This window comes from Hypanus sabinus, chromosome 25, assembly GCF_030144855.1.
Source record: "Hypanus sabinus isolate sHypSab1 chromosome 25, sHypSab1.hap1, whole genome shotgun sequence".
In the NCBI taxonomy this organism is placed as follows: Eukaryota; Metazoa; Chordata; class Chondrichthyes; order Myliobatiformes; family Dasyatidae; genus Hypanus; species Hypanus sabinus.
Window position 1 is genome coordinate 45302150 of NC_082730.1, and position 21678 is coordinate 45323827.

A 21678-nucleotide genomic window follows, 5' to 3' on the forward strand; every position below is an offset into this window, starting at 1 on the left:
GTATTTGCATGTTGAAGTGTGATGTGTGGTGACTTTGGGTCTTTTGGAGTTGTAGATAATAAATCCATTGAACATGGCTGAGGCTCTGCAAAATACTTTAGTACTTTTGCTTCTTTTGCACTGCATCCACTTGAAAAAGTAGATCACTAGCATCTTTCATGTATGTGTGGTACCCAGGAAGAGGAGTCTCCTACTTTGTGGTTTCTAATCAGAAAACAAGCAACATCAGAAATCAACAAGAGAAAATGCTGGAAATACCCAGCAGCTGAAGTGGCTGAACTATCTTGCTCGTGTACGACTCCTCGTCACCATCTGAGTTTCTGCCAACAGTTGTGTTATCAGTGAATTTATAAATGGTGTCTGAGTTGTGCATATCCATACAGAGAGTAGAGCAGTGGGCTAAGCACACGTCATTGAGATACACTTGTGTTGATTGTCTGCGAGTAGGATATGTTGTTATCAATCAACATTGACTGTCTCTGGATGAGGAAGTCAAGGATCCAGTTTCAGGGGGAGGTACAGAAGCCCAGGTTTTGAAGCTTGTTGGTTAGTACTGAGTAAATGATGGTGTTGAACACCCAAGCTTTAACTATTAAACAGTAGCAACGTATGTATTGCTGTTGTCCAAGCGCTCCAATTTTAAGTGCAGAGTCAATAAGTTTTCCAACTGTTATAGTCTTCTTGTGAGTTCAGATCCTTGGGCAGGGGTTAATTCTATCCATGACAAAGCTCTCAAAGCATTTCATCACAGTAGATGTGATGGTCACTGAGGCAACTCACCCTGCTCTTTTTGATACCTTTTTGAAGCAACTGGCTGTAACAGTGACAGGTTGAAGATGATATACTCAAAGTTACTTAATCAGTAAATCTGTCCTCCACGTCATAGATGCAGATTGCATTTGCTGCTTTAAATTCAATTTAGAATCAGGATGGGCTAAATAAATTGATTATGCCAGGAATGTTATAGAACAGAACAGTTGCAGCACAGGAATAGGCCCTTTGGCCCACAATGCTGTGCTGAAACAACACTCGTGCTGTTAACATGGTTAATGTATGAGGCAACAGCTTATTACCGTGTGTAAAAATAATTTATTTTTTTAATTTATAGGTGAGATGTTTCAATGAAGCCAGACTGAAAGAACTGGAATCCTTTCGTTCCCTCCAAATGTCAAACTCCATGAAGTATCTTTCCGATACAGATTGTTTAGAAGTGAAAGTGTGCATTTGTCAGAAAGGTCCATCTGGCTCCATGCTGCAGTGTGAGCTTTGCATGGACTGGTTTCATAACAATTGTGTCTCTGCAGCTGGTAATTGCCACGGGGAGGAACCCTGGCTCTGCCCACTGTGTCTGCGCTCAGAAAAGCCGTCCTTGGAGAAAATCCTCCCACTCCTCGCAAAGCTACAAGAGATTCCAGTCAGACTGCCAGAGGGTGAAGCACTAAATTATGTTTTTGAGCAAGCTATGAATTGGCAGCAACGGGCAAAGCAGCTTCTCAGCACAAATGAACTGCATTTGGCCCCAATCACCTCACAAGTAGCAACCCAGTGCTGGCCAGGTATTACAAAACAAATGGCCGCTAATGAATTAGAAAAGCGGGTGTCTGAATGCAACTTGCAGGTAAGTCATGACTAAAGCTAATTTCTTTATTTCAAACATCTCTTTCTCAGAAAAGGAAATGACACTCACTTGTTAGTCCCCAAAGCATGACATCTATATTGAGTTCTTTCTGCCTTCTCAGTTATATCATCCTACAGCAGAATTTAAGTTTAATAATGGTAATGGCTGCACACTTCAATTCTTGCTGTCCTTAATTTTTGAATCAGAATTCAGGATGAAAGACCATATATAATCCATGAAATGATGTTTGGATGTGACCAAAAGGTTTAATACAGCAGATTCTGATTAACTGGGACACATAGGGACCAGTACATTTTGGCTCAATGAAACAGTTGCCCAAATTATTGAAGTTGCATGGAAATGGGTAAAAAGGTATATTAAAAAATTGTCATTTAATTGAGTAACAAATTGTGTATTTAAATGGAAATAAAGCAAATTAGAACACTAACAAGTACTACTACAGTACTATAAAACTAGATTCTAAAAATGGAGGAATTAATCTATGTACTCTAGGCCGAGACCCTGACAGAACGTCAACGGTGCTTCTCCTTATAGATGCTGCCTGGCCTGCTGTGTTCCACCAGCATTTTGTGTGTGTTGTATGTACTCTACTATGTTCGTTTGATTGATTGTAAATGAACAAAATCAGTGCAGACACCAAGTGTAGATAATGGACTGCTTTGTATGATTGCACTTTCCAAATCTTCATTTTCATTGTAGCATTCAAGGTAATTGTTGATTCCTTCAGATTCTTCATAGTTTTCAACTTGTTGAAGTCATGAAATGTTTCATTTTCACTCATTCCATTTCTGGCATCGTGAAGCTGGGATGCTTGAAACTGCTGTGAGCAAAACTGTTTTGAATTGTCTTACTGCTTATTTCTTGTTAAGTATCAGTGACAAACATCCCTCCTTTTTGAACACAGTCACATACAACTGATGCTATTTTAAAAACTGTTCGCTCTAAGCACTGTGGTGTCTTAACAGCCACACAAGTTCACACAACTGACACTATTTAGCAGTTTCCTGTCCCAATTAAGTCCATTAGTGTCCAAATTAACCCTGGCCATTTTCTTAGTTTTTGTTCTTTAAATAAGCGGCTGTCCTGATTAACCAATGGCCAATTAACTGGAATTCTCTCAATTGTAGAGTGGACTCCATTATCTAATCAGCCCCTGGATAGAAAAGGATTTTGTGCTCAGTTTGATTTTTGGAGCATATAAGGAGGCAAATATATTTTCAGCTTCAGGGGAACAATAAATTTTAAGCAACTTTCTGAAGTAGGGTTGATTAAATGGCAAAATAAAGAATTTTTCTTAAAATACAATAGAGCTTATTAAGGCCATATTGGCTCCTATTTCCCTAATCTTCATTTTGCTATAATCCTCCAACTTATTCCCTCATATTTTCTTAATTCTTTGGCCACTTAACTATACAAAAATGAAGTAACCAATCAAACTACCATCTCACCATCGGACTTTGGCAAAAAGCTACACACCCAGAGAGCATATACAATCATGGGTAAATGGGCAAACCTCACATGTAGTTGTACCTGGATTTCTAGAGCTGTGAATCACCTTGCCCTAGTGCCACTTTGTAAATCCCAGCAGGAAGGTGAAGTGATTTTCTATCAATACCTTTCCTTTCAAAGTCTCCATGTTATCATGAGGTTAAAGGCTGACAATTTCGGACATTCAGAATAAGGATCATAAATTGAATCGTGGTTGCACTTTCACTGAAGTCAACTGAGACACTTGTAGAATCAACACAACTGGTTTGTGCTCACTGCAGCAAAAGGTTCAAAGAGTTGCACAAAATGCTGAGCAACACCATCTTCAAGGCTATCAAGCACCTCCTTTAGTAACCACTGCCTTTCCGAATCCCGCATCATCAAAGTCATGGACATTATTCTGCCCAGAAGTTTAAAGGAGTCAACCAGATCAAAGTAGGTTGGAGATTAGATATTCTGAGATGAATGACTAATTTTCCCAAAAGCTTGTTCACTGTCATCAAGGCAAGCCTGCTGTATGTTGGTGTTCTTCACGCTTTTATAGGTGAGGCTCTTCTAAGAAATTCAACACCGTCCAATTCAAAGCAAACAATCTGAATGCCTGCCAAATCACCTGCCTAAGTGTTTATATCCTAAATCACTGCCATTGCTTGCCATCCATAAAATGCAGCTTCTTTGTTGCTGGGTCAGGACTCTTGGTCTCCCTATCTAATTGTACTCTGGTAACACCTCTGCTGTTAAAATCACTGCTGCTTCAGGAAATGACTCCTCAAAATTACTTAGAATTATTACCACATTCCATGTGCAAACATTTTTAAGAAGTGTAGATTATTTTTGTTCCAGTTTTTTAACTTGGTGATTACTTTTGTAAGTATACTTATGAAAGTGTAGCAGTTCGGGGCGTCGGAGTTGGGAGCAGAATTTCAGCATCCCCAGTTTAAATAAAGTTTTTCCTTTCTTCCTGTTTGCATGTGTGTTTCCTTCCACAGTCCAAAGATGTTCTGGTTAGTAAATTAATTGGTCATTGTAAATTGTGATATGATTAGGCTAGTGTTAAATTGGTGGGTTGCTGGACTGTAAGTCTCATTGGGCTAGAAGGGCTTGTTCTGCACTGTATCTTTAAGTATATAAAAAGGATTAAAGATAGTATTAGGTTTAGCTTTGCACCCCTAGCTGGGTAAGTAGCTTGCCATCATTTTCAAAATGAGACTTCCACATGAACATTTGGACAAATGCTTAAAGGCAATGAGGAACATGATCACCAAAAGAGAAAGTACTGGGCAGTAAGGGAATAAAAACTTAACCGAGTTCTAATGAAGTATGTTGCAGAGATAATTTGTGTTAACTTTCTAAAATTCTCCAGATTAAGCTAGAAGATATGACAGCAGTTTTCAGAAATTAAGAACCAGGCAAACAGGGCATCATAAACCAACAAGGTGATGCAATCCTTCATTCATGATGTGTTAATGTGGTACTTAGAAAATCATGGTATGATTAAGTAGAGAAAATCAAAGGATTAGGCAGAGTTGACATGACCAGGACAATTTATTTGACAATGCAAAGGTTTCTGAGAGTGAGAAAACATACAGGATAGATAAGGGATAGGTCATCTGATGTATCAAGATTTTCATAAGCTATTTGATAATGTGTTATGCAAGACTTGTTCATAAGATTAATAAGATTTGGACAGTTCAAAATGCTTGGGAAATTTGAAAAGGGAAAACAATAGGAATATATTAAGGTTTTAAAATTCATCTCAATGGTTATATTATTTGCTCATCAGTCTGGGAGGAATTTTGCATCATTTCTAGGATTCATAGTAGATCTGTTGTGAGGTGGGCAGTTCATGATTGAAAGCTGGAGTACAGACTCAGACTCATGAGCTTGCCAGCCAATGGACTTTGGAGACCAATGGGGTACTGCAAGCTTTCACAACTTTCTAACCTAGGCTAATGTGAAATCAATGGGGTAAATCAGCTGCTAGGGAAAATATAAATGCTAAAAGATTATTTCATTGTGTAAGTTTAAATGACTAGAGTACTAAAGTAAGGGTGTAATGCTGAGGCTTTATTGGTCTTGGAGTATTCTGAGCAGTTTTGGATCCCTTCTGTAAGACAAGATATGTTAGATTGGGGAGGGGCCAGAGGAGGTTCATGAGAATGAAAGGATAACGAGCATTTGGTGGCTTTGGGACTGTACATGCTGGAGTTTAGAAAATTGTGTTTCGGAATCTCTTTGAAGCTTATCAAATATTGAAAGCCTAAGAGTGGATGTGGAGAGTATGTTTCCTATAGTGGATGAGTCCAGGGCAAAGGGCATTACTTCAATATGGAAGGATGTCCATTTATTTATTATTGAGAGACAGCACAGATTAGGTCTTCCTGCCCTTTGAGCTGTACTGCCCAGCAGCAACCCCCAATATAAATCTAGCCTAATCAAGGGAAAATTTGCAATGACCAATTAATCTATCAATTGGTACATCTTTGGACTGTATGAGGAAACAGTCCTATATCTTGTAGTCTTATGCTGGGGAGACTTGTGCCCGTGATGGATCTGGTTTACAACTTTCTGCAGCCATTTAATAGCTAGGACCAGGATTGGGGCGGGGCCTCGTGGCTGTAATATCACTGTCACAGCGGCTATTAGTGTGCAGAGGGAACTGTGCCTTATCAGCTGGCTGCGAAAATGGCCAGGATCACACTGGAAAAAGTCTCATCAGGGAGATCACTTTCCCACATTCTTCTGTCGTTTAACCAAAAGAGCTCAAAGAAGGCTCCGGATGAAGGGTTTCGGCCTGAAGTGTAGTGACTACCTCCTCCCGTAGATGCTGTCTGGCCTGCTGAGTTCTGCCAGCATTTTGTGTTTTTTGTTTCAAAGAATTTGTTGTTGGTGCATAATGACAATGAAGAAAGAAATTTGAAAGATGTTGTCATTGAACATAGAGCAATAAATGAAATGCTTTGTTTGGGCCCATCCTGACACAGAATTAAACCATTCAGACTGATCTCTAACCATATAAAATGGGAATCTTACAGCCGCATGAATACTTAAACCATCACTTTCTTCTCATCTCCCAGAGAGGTTACTTGCTAAATAACTCTACATGGCCAACACAATGTATCTTCAGCCTTCTGGAAACAACATCATGCGAGTTGTTGAAGATATTCATGTTGATGTATCATTTTTTTTACCTGTCACACTGTCAAAATGCATTTGTATTCAATGCTCAAGTAATACCTGGATACAAAACAAATCCTGATGCACATTGGTAGCCATTAACCTGGGTACGAGTCACATTCATGAAGCAGCAGTCTCCCTTACGACTGAAGGATAAAGACTCTATTATTTATTTGGTCATGGGCAGCATGGAAAATGCTAGTTTTTATCCTTAAATACCCCTATCATGTTATTGATAAATCCAGGCTAAAAGGCAGAGATTTCTTGGAAAATATATCCCTCAAATTATGGAACAGTAGCTGTTAATGGATATTTCACCTGTATGATTTGCAAATTCTTGGGTATGGGAAATGTTTCTGCATGTCTGAGATACCCAATTCATAATGCGATTGCTGATTAACTGGCTTATCATTGAACAGTCAATAAAATGGCTTTGATTTGCTAATTATTATCTTGACTAAGAATGAAGATGAAGATTAGTAATTTGATAGAATTATCCTCATTTTCTATATGTTACACATTTCAACCATCAATGAGTGTTTCTCACCCCTGAATCTCTATTAAATCTATCTTCCCTCCAATTATATAGAGATTTGCCATTATTTCTTAATCTTCAACACCAAAACCCAATTGAAATCAGTTTAGTGTATTCACATATCTTATTTTTCATCTATTCAGGTGAATTCTGGCAAAGAGGTTAAGTATTTTACTGCAGTTTGTAATAGGAATCTTTCACAAAAAGAAGAGAAGATAGGAGGTTCCAGACCTTCATGGCAGAAGAACATCCCATCTCAAGGTTTGTAAGAAATGTATATTGATCTGGCAGTGGGGCTGCAGCTTATACTTTTCATTAAAACTCTTCAATTTTCATCTTTAGTAATTGATTCCATTTGGAAAATAATTCTGATTAATAAGAACTATTTCCCTTTGTATTCTCATGTGGCTCATTATTGCAAAAACGTCCATTTGTGGACAGAATTGGAAAGAGGAGAGGCCCGCAGTACCTCTTGGTAATCATGTGTAGAGAATATTCCTTTCCTGAAGGTAGAAGTCAAGTTTCTCTGATTAGGACATGTATACAGGACAGTCTTGAATCTTGATTGTTAAGTGTATGAAGAGTGAAATAATTGTCACTTTGGATCCAATGCAGCACAAAAAAACCCCACAAATGATAAAGAATACAATAATAAAAAAAATATAAATACATTAGATTATAGACATTGTATGCCCATAAAGAAGCTATGCTGTACATAAAGTTATTGACTTGAAATAATGTCATCTGGAAGTGTTAATTGGCCTTACTGCTTGGGGAAGGTAACTGTTTTTGAGTCTGGTAGTCCAGGCGTGGCTGCTACATAACCTTCTCCCTGATTGTTTCTTCAATTCTATGAGAGATTTTTCACAGTTGTAACCCTGGGAGATGGAAAAAGACAAGAGCCTCACAACTGGAAAGTTGTGCTTGTCTTGACCAGTGATATTTCAGCAGAAAGATGCAGTGTAATGAGCTTGGTGCTATCCATTGTTTGGTGTAAAGCCCTAACCTAAGACACTTCTGCCATGGTACAAAGTATGGAAATCTCCCCTTTGGCTGTTGTGCAGACAGGTAATGGACAGGTAACCGTAGTGCATGACATTCTATTCTTTGTCCATAAATTAGAACACTATACTAAGTGAGAAAAGGTAGAAGCCTTTTACCAACTTTTTACTTGTATGCTCAGACTAATGGAGTTGTTCCCTAGTTATACTTGTCAGCTGGTTCACAATAGACAGCAAAAAAGTTAGAAAACCACAAACTTCAAAGTAAGTTTATTGTCAAAGTACATATGTCACCATCTACTACCCTGAGATTCATTTTCTTGTGGGCTTTTACATGAATACAAAGAAATACAATAAAATCAATGAAAACTCCACGCAAGATAGACAGACCACCAATTTGTAAAAAACAAACTGTACATATACAAAAAGAAAATAATAAGCAATAAATATCGAGAATGTGAATGAAGTTATTCCCTTTGGTTCAAGAGCCTGATGGTTGATGGGTAGTAACTGTTCTTAAACCTGCTGGTGTGGGTCCTGAGGCTCCTGTGCCACCTCGCTGATATCAGCGGCAAGAAGAAAGCATGACCTGTATGTTGGGGGTTCCTTGATGACGCTGCTTTCCTGCAACATTGCTCTAAGTAGATGCGCTTAATGCGGGGAGGGTTTTACCTGTGATGGATTTCGCTATATCCACTATTTTTTGTAGACTTTGGCAATAACAGGCACACAGTTCCTCTGGAGAGACTTCAGATGAATTGAAGAATTTTGAATCATCTCATTCCTGTTTGGCTCTTGTTATGATGCGAGATTTTACCTGCAGCGGAGGTGTCATTGGTAATTTATAAATAGCATGTGAAATGTGCTTAACCACACAGTCATGTATAGAGGTAGTAGAGCTAATGGCTAAGTATACATTTTTGAGATGGACCATTATTGATTGTCAATGAGGACATGTTAGTACTGATCTACAATGATTGTGGTCTCCTGATGGAGGGGTATCTGGAATCCAGTTACAGAGGGAGGTTTAGAGGTCCAGTTTTGAAGCTTGTTGATTAGCACTAAGGGAATGATGGTGTTGAATTCCAAAGTAGAGTTTGAACAGCCAGTGAGCTGTAGAACTGTTGTTGAAGGCAAGTTGCAGAGGGTCCAGGTCCTTGCTCTGGCAAGAATTAATTCTATGCATAACCAATGTCTTGAAGTACTTATTACAATAGATGCGTGGCACTCTGGTCCTCCTGGGTATGCATAATTGCTGTCCTGTTGAAGCAGGTGGGAACTCAGACTGCAGCAGTAAGATTGAAGATACCCTTCAGCTCTCCAGCCAGTCAGGGAGGAAATGCACATTTGACTTTGTGGATAAGCTGCTATCTAAGTGGAATGCTTTAACTTGAATGCTGTTAAATTTGATGAGTGTTGTTGGAGCTACACATTCAGACAATTAGAAAGCTTGTGGGAGACAGGATGAGTTATTTGGAGCAGAATATACCTGGCTTTTGACCCATTCTTGTCAGTGTCATGTAGCTGGTCTACCTGAATTTCTGGTTTAATGAATTATGAAAGCAACAGTAGCCGTGTCTCCGGCACAGAGCCCAGCCCTGTAGCTCAGAAAAGTAGGGAAAAAAAGAGGAAGGCAGTAGTAATAGGGGACTCGATAGTTAGGGGGTCAGATAGGCGATTCTGTGGACGCAGTCAGGAGACCCGGATGGTAGTTTGCCTCCCTGGTGCCAGGGTCCGGGATGTTTCTGATTGTGTCCAAGATATCCTGAAGTGGGAGGGTGAGGAGCCAGAGGTTGTGGTACATATAGGTACCAATGACATACCATATATTCTGGAGTATTAGCCGACCTCCCATTTTCAAGGTTAAAAAAGTGACTTTTTCTTGTTACCTTTGTATAAGCCAACCCCTTTTGTATTGGTTTTTGATTTAACCAGAAAAGAACACAAGATCTCACATGCTGGATCAAAGCTGGATCACTCCGCTTTGCTGGATCTGGACCCTGGAAATTTTGTGAACCAGTACCTGCTAAGAAAACAGGCCTACACATTGTAGAGTGTTATAGGCGAATTCTTAATAAATCAGGGAGAGAAATTTTGGATTAGGTTTCCAATGGAAAAGAATCCTCTGAAATGTAACCCCCGTGAAACCATTTAGCGCCCATAGCAATCTCGTTAAAACATAACACGGGGTGGCGGGATCAATACGCGTACTCAATATTGAGTTTGCGACCACCATGTACAAAAGATTAAAACAAATGCGATATGATGCTGGCTTCAAGCTGAAGGTTGTTGATTTTGCTAAGTTCTGCAGCTGCTAAGAAGTTTAGTGCAAACAAGAGAGAGTGAGAGAGTGGAGAAAGGCAGAGGACACGCTGAGGGAAATGCTAAAGACAAAATGTGCAAACCGCGGGAAAACATGCCAGTGGCCAGAACTGGAAGAAAAAGTTGTAGAGTGGGTGAGTCACCAGCGATCATCAGGATACATTGTTACCAGAGAAATGATTTGAGTTCAAGTGTTGAATGGGACGAAAAACACTGTGAGGTCAATGAAAATTTCAAAGCTACGCGAAGTTGGTGCACCCAGTTTACGAATAGACGTGATCTTGTGTTGAGACAAAAAACAGAGAGCTCAGAAAATTCCCACGGGTGTTTACGTTCAAAAATGCTGGATGGACGAAGCGGGTTGTTTGAAGTGGGTTAAAGTGGTGTGGTGTTGATGTCCTGAAGGTGTCAGGAAGGAAAAGTCGCTACTTGTCTGGGACATGTTCAAAGTGCACTTGTCAGGTGAGACAAAAGCAGCACTGAAAGCTGAAAATACGGACATTGCAGTCGTCCCCTGTGGTTTGATGGCCGTGCTCCAGCCACGAGATGTGAGTTTAAACAAATCAAAGAATTCATACATCGACAGTGGAACCAGTTTGACTCAAAAACAGCCAATAAGTACAACCTGTTTTCCATGTATTTGTTTTTCCAAAGTTGGCACCCTCTATAAGCCGACCCCCTAATTTTAGGACCAAACTTTAGGGCCAAATTCTCAGCTTTTACACCGGAGTTTACGGTAGGTAGGAAAAGGAAAGAGGTCCTGAAAGAAGAATAGAGGGAGTTGAGAAGAAGGACCGCAAAGGTAGTAATCTTGGGCTTACTGCCTGTGCCACATGACAGTGAGAGTAGGAATGGAATGAGATGGAGGATAAATGTGTGGCTGAGGGATTGGAGCAGGGATTCAAGTTTCTGGATCATTGGGACCTCTTTTGGGGCAGATGTGGCCTGTACAAAAAGGACAGGTTGCTTTTGAATCCTAGGGGAACCAATATCCTGGCGTGGAGATTTGCTAAGGTTACTTGGGAGACTTTAAACTAGAATAGTTGGGGGGGTGGGAATCAATTTGAAGAGACTAGAAGAGAGGAGGTTAGTTTACAAATAGAGAAAGCTTGCTGACAGTGTGTGAGGGAGGATAGGCAGGTGATAGAGAGGGGGAGGGCTCAGACTGAAGATGTAGGGGAGAAGGAAGAAAAAGATAATAAAGTTGTTTGCACCATTAGGGATAAACAGAGAGTAAGAGGTGGAGAATTTCTTAAATGCATCTATTTTAATGTTAGGAGCATTGTAAGAAAGGTGGATGAGCTTAGAGCGTGGATTGATACCTGGAAATATGATGTTGTAGCTATCAGTGAAACATGGTTGCAGGAGGGGTGTGATTGGTAACTAAATATTTCTGGATTTCATTGCTTCCAGTGTGATAGAATCGGAGGGGCAATAGGGGGAGATGTTGCATTGCTTATCAGAGAAAATATTGCAGCGGTGCTCTGGCAGGATAGATTAGAGGGCTCATCTAGGGAGACTATTTGGGTGGAATTGAGGAATGGGAAAGATGTAGTAACGTTTATAGTGGTGTATTATAGACCATCTAATGGGGAGAGAGAATTGGAGCAGCAAATTTGTAAGGAGATAGCCAATATTTGTAGTAAGCACAAGGTTGTGATTGTGGGAGATTTTAATTTTCCACACATAGACTGGGAAGCCCATTCTATAAAAGGGCTGGATGGTTTGGAGTTTGTAAAATGTGTGCAGGATAGTTTTTTGCAGCAATAGATAGAGGTGCCGACTAGAGAAGGGGCAGTGTTGGATCTCCTGTTCGGGAATGAGATAGGTCAGGTGATGGAGGTATGTGTTGGGGAGCACTTCAGGTCCAGTGATCACAATGCCATTAGTTTCAATATAATTATGGAGAAGATTGGAGAAGGGCTAACTTTGAAGAGATGCGAAAGGATTTAGAAGGAGTGGATTGGGACAGTTTGTCGTATGGGAAAGATGTAACAGAGAAATGGAGGTCATTTAAAGGTGAAATTTTGAGGGTACAGAATCTTTATGTTCCTGTTAGGTTGAAAGGAAAGGTTAAAAGTTTGAGAGGGCCATGGTTTTCAAGGGATATTGGAAACTTGGTTCGGAAAAAGAGATCTACAATAAATATAGGCAGCATGGAGTAAATGAGGTACTCGAGCAATATAAAGAATGTAAAATGAATCTTAAGAAAGAAATTAGAAAAGCTAAAAGAAGATATGAGGTTGCTTTGGCAAGTAAGCTGAAAATAAATCCAAAGGGTTTCTACAGTTATATTAATAGCAAAAGGATAGTGAGGGATAAAATTGGTCCCTTAGAGAATTAGTGTGTGGAGCCAAAAGAAATGGGGGAGATTTTGAACAATTTCTTTTCTTCGGTATTCACTAAGGAGAAGGATATTGAATTGTGTAAGGTAAGGGAAACAAGTAGGGTAGTTATGGAAAATGATTAAAGAATGATTATTATGGATCATAATTAATCTTAGTTAAATGATAATTAAAGAAGAGGAAGTACTGGTGCTTTTAAAGAACATAAAAGTGGATAAGTCTCCAGGTCCTGACAAGATATTCCCTAGGACCTCGAGGGAAGTTAGTGTAGAAATAGCAGGGGTTCTGACAAAAAATATTTCAAATGTCATTAGAAATGGGGATGGTGCCAGAGGATTGGCGTATTGCTCATGTGGTTCCATTGTTTAATAAGGGTTCCAAGAGTAAACCTAGCAATTATCGGCCTGTAAGTTTGACGTCAGTGGTGAGTAAATTAATGGAAAATATTCTTAGAGATGGTACATATAATTATCTGGATAGGCAGGGTCTGATTAGGAACAGTCAACATGGATTTGTGCATGGAAGGTCATGTTTGACAAATTTCATTGAAGTTTTTGAAGAGGTTACGAGGAAAGTTGACGAGGGTAAAGCAGTGGATGTTGTCTTTATGGACTTCAGTAAGGCCTTTGACAAGGTTCCACATGGAAAGTTAGTTAGGAAGGTTGAATCGTTAGGTATTAATACTGAAGGAGTAAAATGGATTCAACAGTGGCTGGATGGGACATGCCAGAGAGTAGTGGTGGATAACTGTTTGTCAGGTTTAAGGCCGATGACTAGTGGTGTGCCTCAGGGATCTGTACTGGGTCCAATGTTTGTCATATACATTGGATGATCTGGATGATGGGTTGGTAAATTGGATTAGTAAGTATGCAGATGATACCTAAGGTAGGTGGCGTTGTGGATAATGAGGTAGGTTTTCAAAGCTTGCAGAGAGATTTAGGCCAGTTAGAAGAGTGGGCTGTGCGATGGCAGATGGAGTTTAATGCTGATAAGTGTGAAGTGCTACATTTTGGTAGGACTAATCAAAATAGGACATGCATAGTAAATGGTAGGGCATTGAGGAATGCAGTAGCTAATGCGAGTGATCTAGGAATAATGGTACCTGGTTCCCTGAAGGTGGAATCTCATGTGGACAGGTTGGTAAAGAAAGCTTTTGGTATGCTGGCCTTTATAAATCAGAGCATTGAGTATAGGACTCAATGTAATGTTAAAATTGTACAAGGCATTTGTGAGGCCAAGTTTGGAGTATTGTGTACAGTTCTGGTCACCGAATTATAGGAAAGATGTGAACAAAATAGAGAGAGTATATAGGCGATTTACTAGAATGTTACTTGGATTTCAGCACCTAAGTTACAGAGAAAGTTTGAACAAGTTAGGTCTTTTTTCTTTGGAGCATAGAAGGTTGAGGGGGGCTTGATAGAGGTATTTAAAATTATGAGGGGGATAGATAGAGTTGATGCGGACAGGCTTTTTCCATTGAGAGTAGGGGAGATTCAAACAAGAGGACATGATTTGAGAGTTAGGGGGCAAAAGTTTAAGGGTAACACGAGGGGAAACTTCTTTACTCAGAGTGTGGTAGCTGTTTGGAATGAGCTTCCTGTAGAAGTGGTAGAGGCAGGTTCGATATTGTCATTTAAAGTAAAATTGGATAGATATATGGACAGGAAAGGAATGAAGGGTTATGGGCTGAGTGCAGGTTGGTGGGACTAGGTGAGAGTAAGCGTTTGGCACGACTAGTAGGGCCGAGATGGCCTGTTTCCGTGCTGTAATTGTTATATGGTTATAATGAATAATGGTTTATGGCATTTTGGGTCAAATATTTAAATGTCAAAGGACTCTTGTACTGTTGGTCATGGCCTGGCAACTAGTTTATTGTAAACCAATATATAGTGGTTCATTTGTGAAGGAATTGTAAGTGGCTTTGAATATTATGCAATCAATAGCAAACATCCCTAATCTGATCTTTAGATGTAAGGAAGATGACTGTGGTGGTTGGGTCTAGGACACTACCCTGAGGAGCCCCTGTGGTAGAACCATGTCCTGATACTGCGGCAGCTGCAGCCACAATGTCCATTTGCAACATTTGGACAAGGAAACACATCGGAAGGAGGCAGCTGAAAGAACATCCCCATCCTTTAAGACATTAGTGATTAACTGCAGTTCTACAAGAGATCATTAATGCTGAACTTGTTCAAAGGCTGTCTTGATGCCATCATTGCTTCACCTTTTGGAATTCAGTTCTTTGGTCCACAGTTAGACAAGTTTGTGAGAACTGGAGCCGAGTGGTGCTGGTGAAACTGGAATTTGCTGATAAATGTCCAGTTATTGCTCTGGCTTTGTCAACAACAGGTTGCTTCACTTTTCTACTAATTAAAGATAACAGAACAGGAATTAACCATTTTGGATGTGTCCTATCAAGTCACTTTTTATTGTCATTTCGACCATAACTGCTGGTACAGTACACAGTAAAAATGAGATGTTTTTCAGTACCATGGTGGTACATGAAACAATACAAAAACAACACAAAAACTACACTAGACTACAGACCTGCCCAGGACTGCATAAAGTGCACAAAACAGTGCAGGCATTACAATAAATAATAGGCAGTACAATAGGCATAGTAGAGGAGAGGGAAGTTGTTGGTCAGAGTCCAGACTTTGTATCTTGAGGAGTCTGATGGCTTGGAGGAAGAAACTGGTTGTGAGAGCTGGAATGCTTCGGTGCCTTTTCCCTGATGGCAGGAGGGAGAAGAGTTTGTATGAGGGGTGTGTGGAGTCCTTCATAATGCTGATAGCTTTACAGATGCAGCATGTGGTGTAAATGTCTGTAATGGCCGGAAGAGAGACCCCAATGATCGCAGCTGACCTCACTATCTGCTGCAGGGTCTTGCGATCTGAGATGGTGCAATTTCCAAACCAGGCAGTGATGTAGCTGCTCAGGATGCTCTCAGTACAACCCCTGCAGAATGTGGTGAGGATGGAAGGTGTGAGATGGACTTTTCTCAGCCTTTGCAGAAAGTAGAGATGCTTCTGGGCTTTCTTTGCTATGGAGCTGGTGTTGAGGTGTTGGTGTCAAGTGTGTATTAGTGGTTTTTCAAATTGTCACGTAAACCGGTTTTGTAACTCTCCTAAAATAGCTTGACTGGTGCTGCGGCTTCCACAGGAGAATATCTTCAGTATTTTAGCCAGCTTGTTGTCTGGTTCAGCTATTGCTGAACTTGGTGCTCACAACTGTTGCATAATATCACTTAGAATAAGTCGAACTGGCTTCTGTGTTGTTGATGATCAGAAGACAAAGCCACAGTGAACTACGTACTTCATTTATACCATACAAGTTGATGAGGTGGTTAAGAAGATGTGTAATGTTTTTTTCCCCATCATTAGCTGGGGATTGAGTTCAAGAGCTGAGAGGTAATTTAGATTAGATATGGCAAAAGTTATTTCCCATGGTAGGGGAGTCTAGGACAAAAGGGCACGGCTTCAGGATTGAAGGACGTCCTTTTAGAACCGAGATGTGGAGAAATTACTTTAGTCAAAGGGTGGTAAATCTGTGGAATTTGTTGCTATGAGCAGCTGTGGAGGCCAAGTCATTGAGTGTATTTAAGGCAGAGATAGATAGGTTCTTGATTAGCCAGGGCATCAAAGGGTATGGGTTGAAAGCTGGTCCTTGTATTAAAATTCTATATTGGAGAAAGGCCAAATTTGATAGTATCAGAAAGGAACCTGCAAGTTTGGATTGGCCAAAAGTATAGCATATGGAATTTCATGCAAACGTGAGTTGTACTTTGGGAGGACCGGGTAGGTATTACACAGTGACCAGTTGGGCACTCAGGACTGTGGTAGAACAGAGGGATCTGGGAATACAGATTTGTAATTCCTTGAAAGTGGCTTCACAGGTTGATAAGGTTGTAGGAAAGCTTTTGATATATTGGTGTTAATGTGTTGGAGTGCACAGGAGTTGGCATATTATATAAAATGTTGGTGAGTACCTACAGGGAGGTGTAAATAAGATTGGAAGAGTGCAGAGAAAGTTTACAAGGATGTTGTTGAGACTTGAGGACCTGAGTTACAGGGAAAGGTTGAGTAGGTTAGAATGTAGAAAATAGAGGTGAGGTTTGAGAGAAGTATGCAAAATCAGAGGCGTATCGATAAGTTAAATGTTATCAGGCTTGTTCTACTTAGGTTGGGTGAGACTACAATTAGAGATCGTGGGTTAAGGGTGAAAGGTGTACAGTAAGGAGAAGACAAGGGGAACTTCACAAAGAGTGGTAAGACTGCAACGAGCTGCCAGTGCAAGTGGTAGATACAGGTTCGATTTCAACATTAAAAAATTTTGGATGGGTACATGGATTAGAGGGGCATGGAGGGTTATTTGTGGGCCGAGTGTAGGTCAATGGCACTGCGTAGATTAATGTTCGGCATGGACTAGATGGGCCAAAGGACTGATTCTGTGCTATAGTGTTCTAGGAGATTTACTAGAATGCTGCTTGGATTGGAGAGCATGTCTTATGAGAATAAGTTGAGTGAGCTAGTGCTGCTTTGGAGTGAAAGAAGGTGAACAGTGACTTAGGTGTATAAGATGATAGCAATAAATTGTGGATAGCCAGTGGTGTAAATGGTAAATAGCAGGGTTGATAATTTTAAGGTGGTTGGAGGAAAGTATAAGGGGGGGGGGGGGTTCGTGCCAGAGAAGTTTTTTTATACAGTGGTGGGTGCATGGAACACCCTGCTAGGGTGGTGGTAGAGGCAGATATATTAGGGACATTTAAGAGACTTTTAAATAGGCCTAGGACTGACAGAAAAATGGAGAGTTATGTAGGAGGGATGGGTGAGAGGTCAGCACAACATTGTGGCTTGAAGGGGCTGTACTGTGCTGTACTGTTCTATGAAGGACCTAGGAAATGATCTTGGATATATGAAAGATGGCAAAGCTAATGGAAAGACAAATCTCAAAAGAATAGGTGAGAACATAGGTGGTGTATGTTCAAACTGTGATGATCTTCCAAACGTAACTTGAAATCATAAATGCATTGAGAGATAAATCACAAAATACTGTAAACGTGGTAGTGAAGGGGAATTATTGGTTTGATAATTGGGTGACAGGTATAGAATAAAGCAGTTCACCTTGTGGGTAAATGGAGATTGGCTGGATGGTTTTCCTTAGCAGCTGCAATATCCTGTCATTTGTGAGGCTTTGTGGCTGTGCTAGAAAACATAAACCCGTGGTGTCCATGTAAAAATTTATATTTTGAGTACTGACTGTGTAAAATGAGAAGATACTGAGCAGTGTAAATGGGAGTAATGGTAGCCCCTATTGCCATGCCTCCATTATATCCTTTATTCCATCTGTGTTCTAGAATCTAGATGAACTGGTCTCAGCACTCAACTTAGATTGTAATACACCAATTGCAGTAGCAGTCTTTATTTGATATTCGCATGATATTGGTCACAGACATGTGAATATCAATTTGCATAGCGATTAGCATGAGCTATTACAGCTTGTGAGCATCAGAGCTCAATTCCAATATTTTTAAGCAGTCTGTACATCCTCTCCTTGGAATGCATGGGTTTTCTCCGGTTCCTCCCATAATCTAAAGAGTACCAGTTGGTAGGTTAATTGGGCATTGTAAATTATTCTGTGATTAGGCTAGGATTGAGTTGGGGGTTGCTGGGCAGTGTGGTTCTGTACTATAAATCTAAATAAAATAAAATAAAATAGGGGATTGTTGTGCATGTCTTTGAACTAAGTATTTTCTTAAAAGGAAAAATTGGATAGAACAGATTTTTGTGGGGAAATTTAGCCCGGCTGGAAAATATTCGGGCTGCTTTGGTGATAATGAACTTACTTTCGCAATGTGTGACTCTTTCAGGGCTGTACCTGCCTGCTGATGTGAGATCTCAACTTGATGAACTGATGATGGAGGCTCTATTAATGCAGGTGACTCTACCTGAGATGCAACACATTTATCAGCTTTTATGGTTAACTCAGTCCCTTGCAGCAGAAGATCTCCAGCAACAATCTGAGCAACTGAACTATGAACAACTTGAGGTTATGCAGTGTCTTGCAGAAGTCTGTGATACTTCAGCAGCTGAGGTATGGAACTGCTATATATGCAGCATAAGTTGCCCTAGATTTACTGCCAAAGCATGCTTACTTTGCTGTCTTACTGGAAGTAGTTGGCAGATTGTGTGTAGAAGAATATCAGACAGTGAAACAACGTTCCTCCAGGTCCAAGGTGCAAAACACATTATGCCACAGCATATACTTCACATAACACATGGCACGTATTGCTACAATTTCAGGAAGACATACAGTCACAGAGAAAAAGTATACAGCCCAAGTCCGTGAGTTGCCCTAGGTCAGTTCCTTCTTCCACCGATGCTGCTTGAAGCAAAAAACAAGTTGAGCAGGAACTTGGTAGAGGTAAGCAAAGATTTGGAGCTGAGCTCTGAATGGGTTCAAATAAGGTAAATAAAAGCTGTTAGTATTAACAAAAGATTTGAGAGGGGGTTGTGGGCCCCCACAAGACCTCTGTAATATAATCAGGCTTCTAAATGAAAAGTAGATAGACACTTGAGGGAAGATTATTTGTAGGGGTATAGGCAACAGGTGAGACAATGGGTCTGAGATAATTACTTTCCAAATGAGGACTCTGAGCCAAGTGACTCCTGTATAATAATAATACATATTTTATACATTTTTAGTCCAATGAGGCCATTACTATAAATATAAAGGTGTAATTTCAATTTGCCTGCTAAGAATGTGCATACCCCGTACACTTTTCCGTTCTCTTTAACCCCACTCCCAACCTCACCCAAGCCTCTTGTTTTAAAACTAGTTAACTTTGAATAGTGGAAAGTGAATAGTGATAAGTGGAAAGTTGCCACTAATTAGAAGCAACACTAGACACCAACTAGTCAATTCACATATTTGTGCATAGGATTTTAGATCATTACAAAACCGAAACAATCTCGTCTGTACTGAACCATTAATCTGCCCACTCCCAGCGTCCTGCACCTGGACTATTGCTCTCCATACCCCACCAATCCATGTATCTATCCAAATTTCTCTTCAATGTTGAAATTGAGCCCGCATCCACCAGTTGCGTTGACAGCTTATTCCACGCATGCACCCACCTTGTGAGTTCCCCCTCATGCTTGCCTAAAATGTTTTACCTTTTATTCTTAACCTAGTTGCAGTTCCATCCAACCTCAGTGGAAAATGCCTGCTTGCATTTACCCAATACGATACCCTTCATAATTGTGTATACCTCGATCAAATCTCCCCCAGTCTTCCACGATTTGGGGAATAAAGTTTTATTATTCCTTAAGGTTGTTATAATAGGGACAAGCTCCCACTAGCTAGTAAACGCTCCCAATGGCATGCGCCTCAAATAGCCTCTTGACAACAAGCCAGGCTCCTGGCCTTCACATGTGGTTTGTTTGCTAAGCCCAATGGAACTGTTTTTACTGACAGGAGAAAGGGCAAAGGCAGTTTACTGGTGCCTTTAAAACCAGTCGCTTTGGCAGATGGGGCTTGGCAGCTGTGGTTGGCAGCTCCTTTAAGAGAAGGGAAACTGATCTCAAACCTCCGCTGCTTTGCGGCTATACCCACATGTAGAGAAGGCTTCGGGAGTAAACCCAGAGGAAAAACTCTGGAGCTGAAGGCAATCCTACATTGAGTTCAATGTTGACTGAAAACTCATGTGACGTTGCTGTATTTGTCTCAGCTGTTCTTTGGAATGATCAGATACGTCAAGAGGGGCAGCATGCTACTTGGGCAATAGCTTGCTCTTCATATCGTACTTCCTAGGCTTGCTTATCTAGACAGCTAGGATGCGATATTCATGGTCAACTCTGACAGATGGAGGCCTCAAACTAGGCAATAAAGTTCTAACCTATTCAACCTTTCCCTCAGGTCCTCAAGCCCCAGCACTTTTTCAACCTAATTTTCATCTTTCCTGCAGGTAGGCAACCAAAACTGCACACTATACTCCAAAGTAGGGTGCATCAATGACTTATCAGAAAATCTGACATAAACCCAAACAACACACACAAAATGCTGGAGGAACTCAGCAAGCCAGGCAGCATCTATGGAAAAGAGTACAGTCACCATTTTCAGCCGAGACCCTTTGCCAGTCTTAGTTAAAGAGTCTCAGCCTGAAACGTCAATTATATTCTTTGCATTAGATACTACTTGGGCTGCTGAGTTCCTCCAACATTTTGTGTGTTGCTTACAAATGTCTTAAACAAGTTCAACATAACATCTCAACTCCTGTACTCAGTATTTTGATTTATGAAGGCTAATGTGCCAAAAGCTTTCTATACAACCCTATCTACCTGTGACACCTCTTTCAAGGAATTATGGATCTGTATTCCCAGATTCCTCTATTCTCCCACACTTCTTAGTGCCCCGTAGCTCACCGTGTAAGACTGGTTGGCACTCCTAAAGTGCAATACCTCACACTGTCTGCATTAAATTTCATATGCCATTTTTCCACCCATTTTCCTAGCTGGTCCAGATCCTGCTACACACTTAATCTTGGTATCATCTACCACACACAAATCCATGCTGGCTATACTTAATCTGTCCATGTCTATCCAAATACTAGTATATCCAGTCCCTTGGAATACATTCCAATAAATTTCCCACTGCTGGAGTTGCAGTGGGGTGGAAACCAGAGTGCCAGAATAGTTCTCGGAGAGGCTGTGGAGACAGATTTTGTTAAGACCTCAGTCAGTCAGGAATCAAAAGGCTAAGCATAGTGTGACTTATGTCCTGAGCTGCGTAAATTTCAATGCAAAAAGTATTGTCGGAAAGGCGGTTGAGTTCAGGGCATGACTCAACACCTGGAATTAGGTTGTAGCCGTTAGTGAGACTCGGTTGCAGAAGGGGCCAGGGGTTCTGTTATTTTAGATGTGACAGAGCGGAAGGGGTGGCGTTACTAGTCAGGAAAAATGTCACGGTAGTATTCAGTCATAACATATGTTAATGGTGCTATATTACAGACTACCCAACAGTCCGAGGGTTATGTAGGAGTCCTAGTGAGAGAGTGATCTCGCTTGATCTGTTTTTGGGATATGAGAGAGGACAGGTGACAGAAGATGTTGTAGGGGATACTTTGCATTAACTGACCATAATGCCATTAGTTTCAAAGTAAATATGCAAAAG

The 21678-nt window shown here is 40.6% G+C and overlaps 1 protein-coding gene across 2 annotated transcripts in view; it reads left to right on the forward strand.

The window, feature by feature from the left end:
* kdm5ba (lysine demethylase 5Ba) overlaps positions 1–21678 on the forward strand; it is a 147298-nt gene that overhangs the window by 118657 nt on the left and 6963 nt on the right. For both annotated transcript variants that reach the window (XM_059950509.1, XM_059950508.1), the window contains exons 23-25: positions 1109–1618; positions 6983–7100; positions 18377–18600. In XM_059950509.1, coding sequence (XP_059806492.1) covers positions 1109–1618; positions 6983–7100; positions 18377–18600 — 852 coding nt within the window. The remainder of the gene's footprint in view (positions 1–1108; positions 1619–6982; positions 7101–18376; positions 18601–21678) is intronic.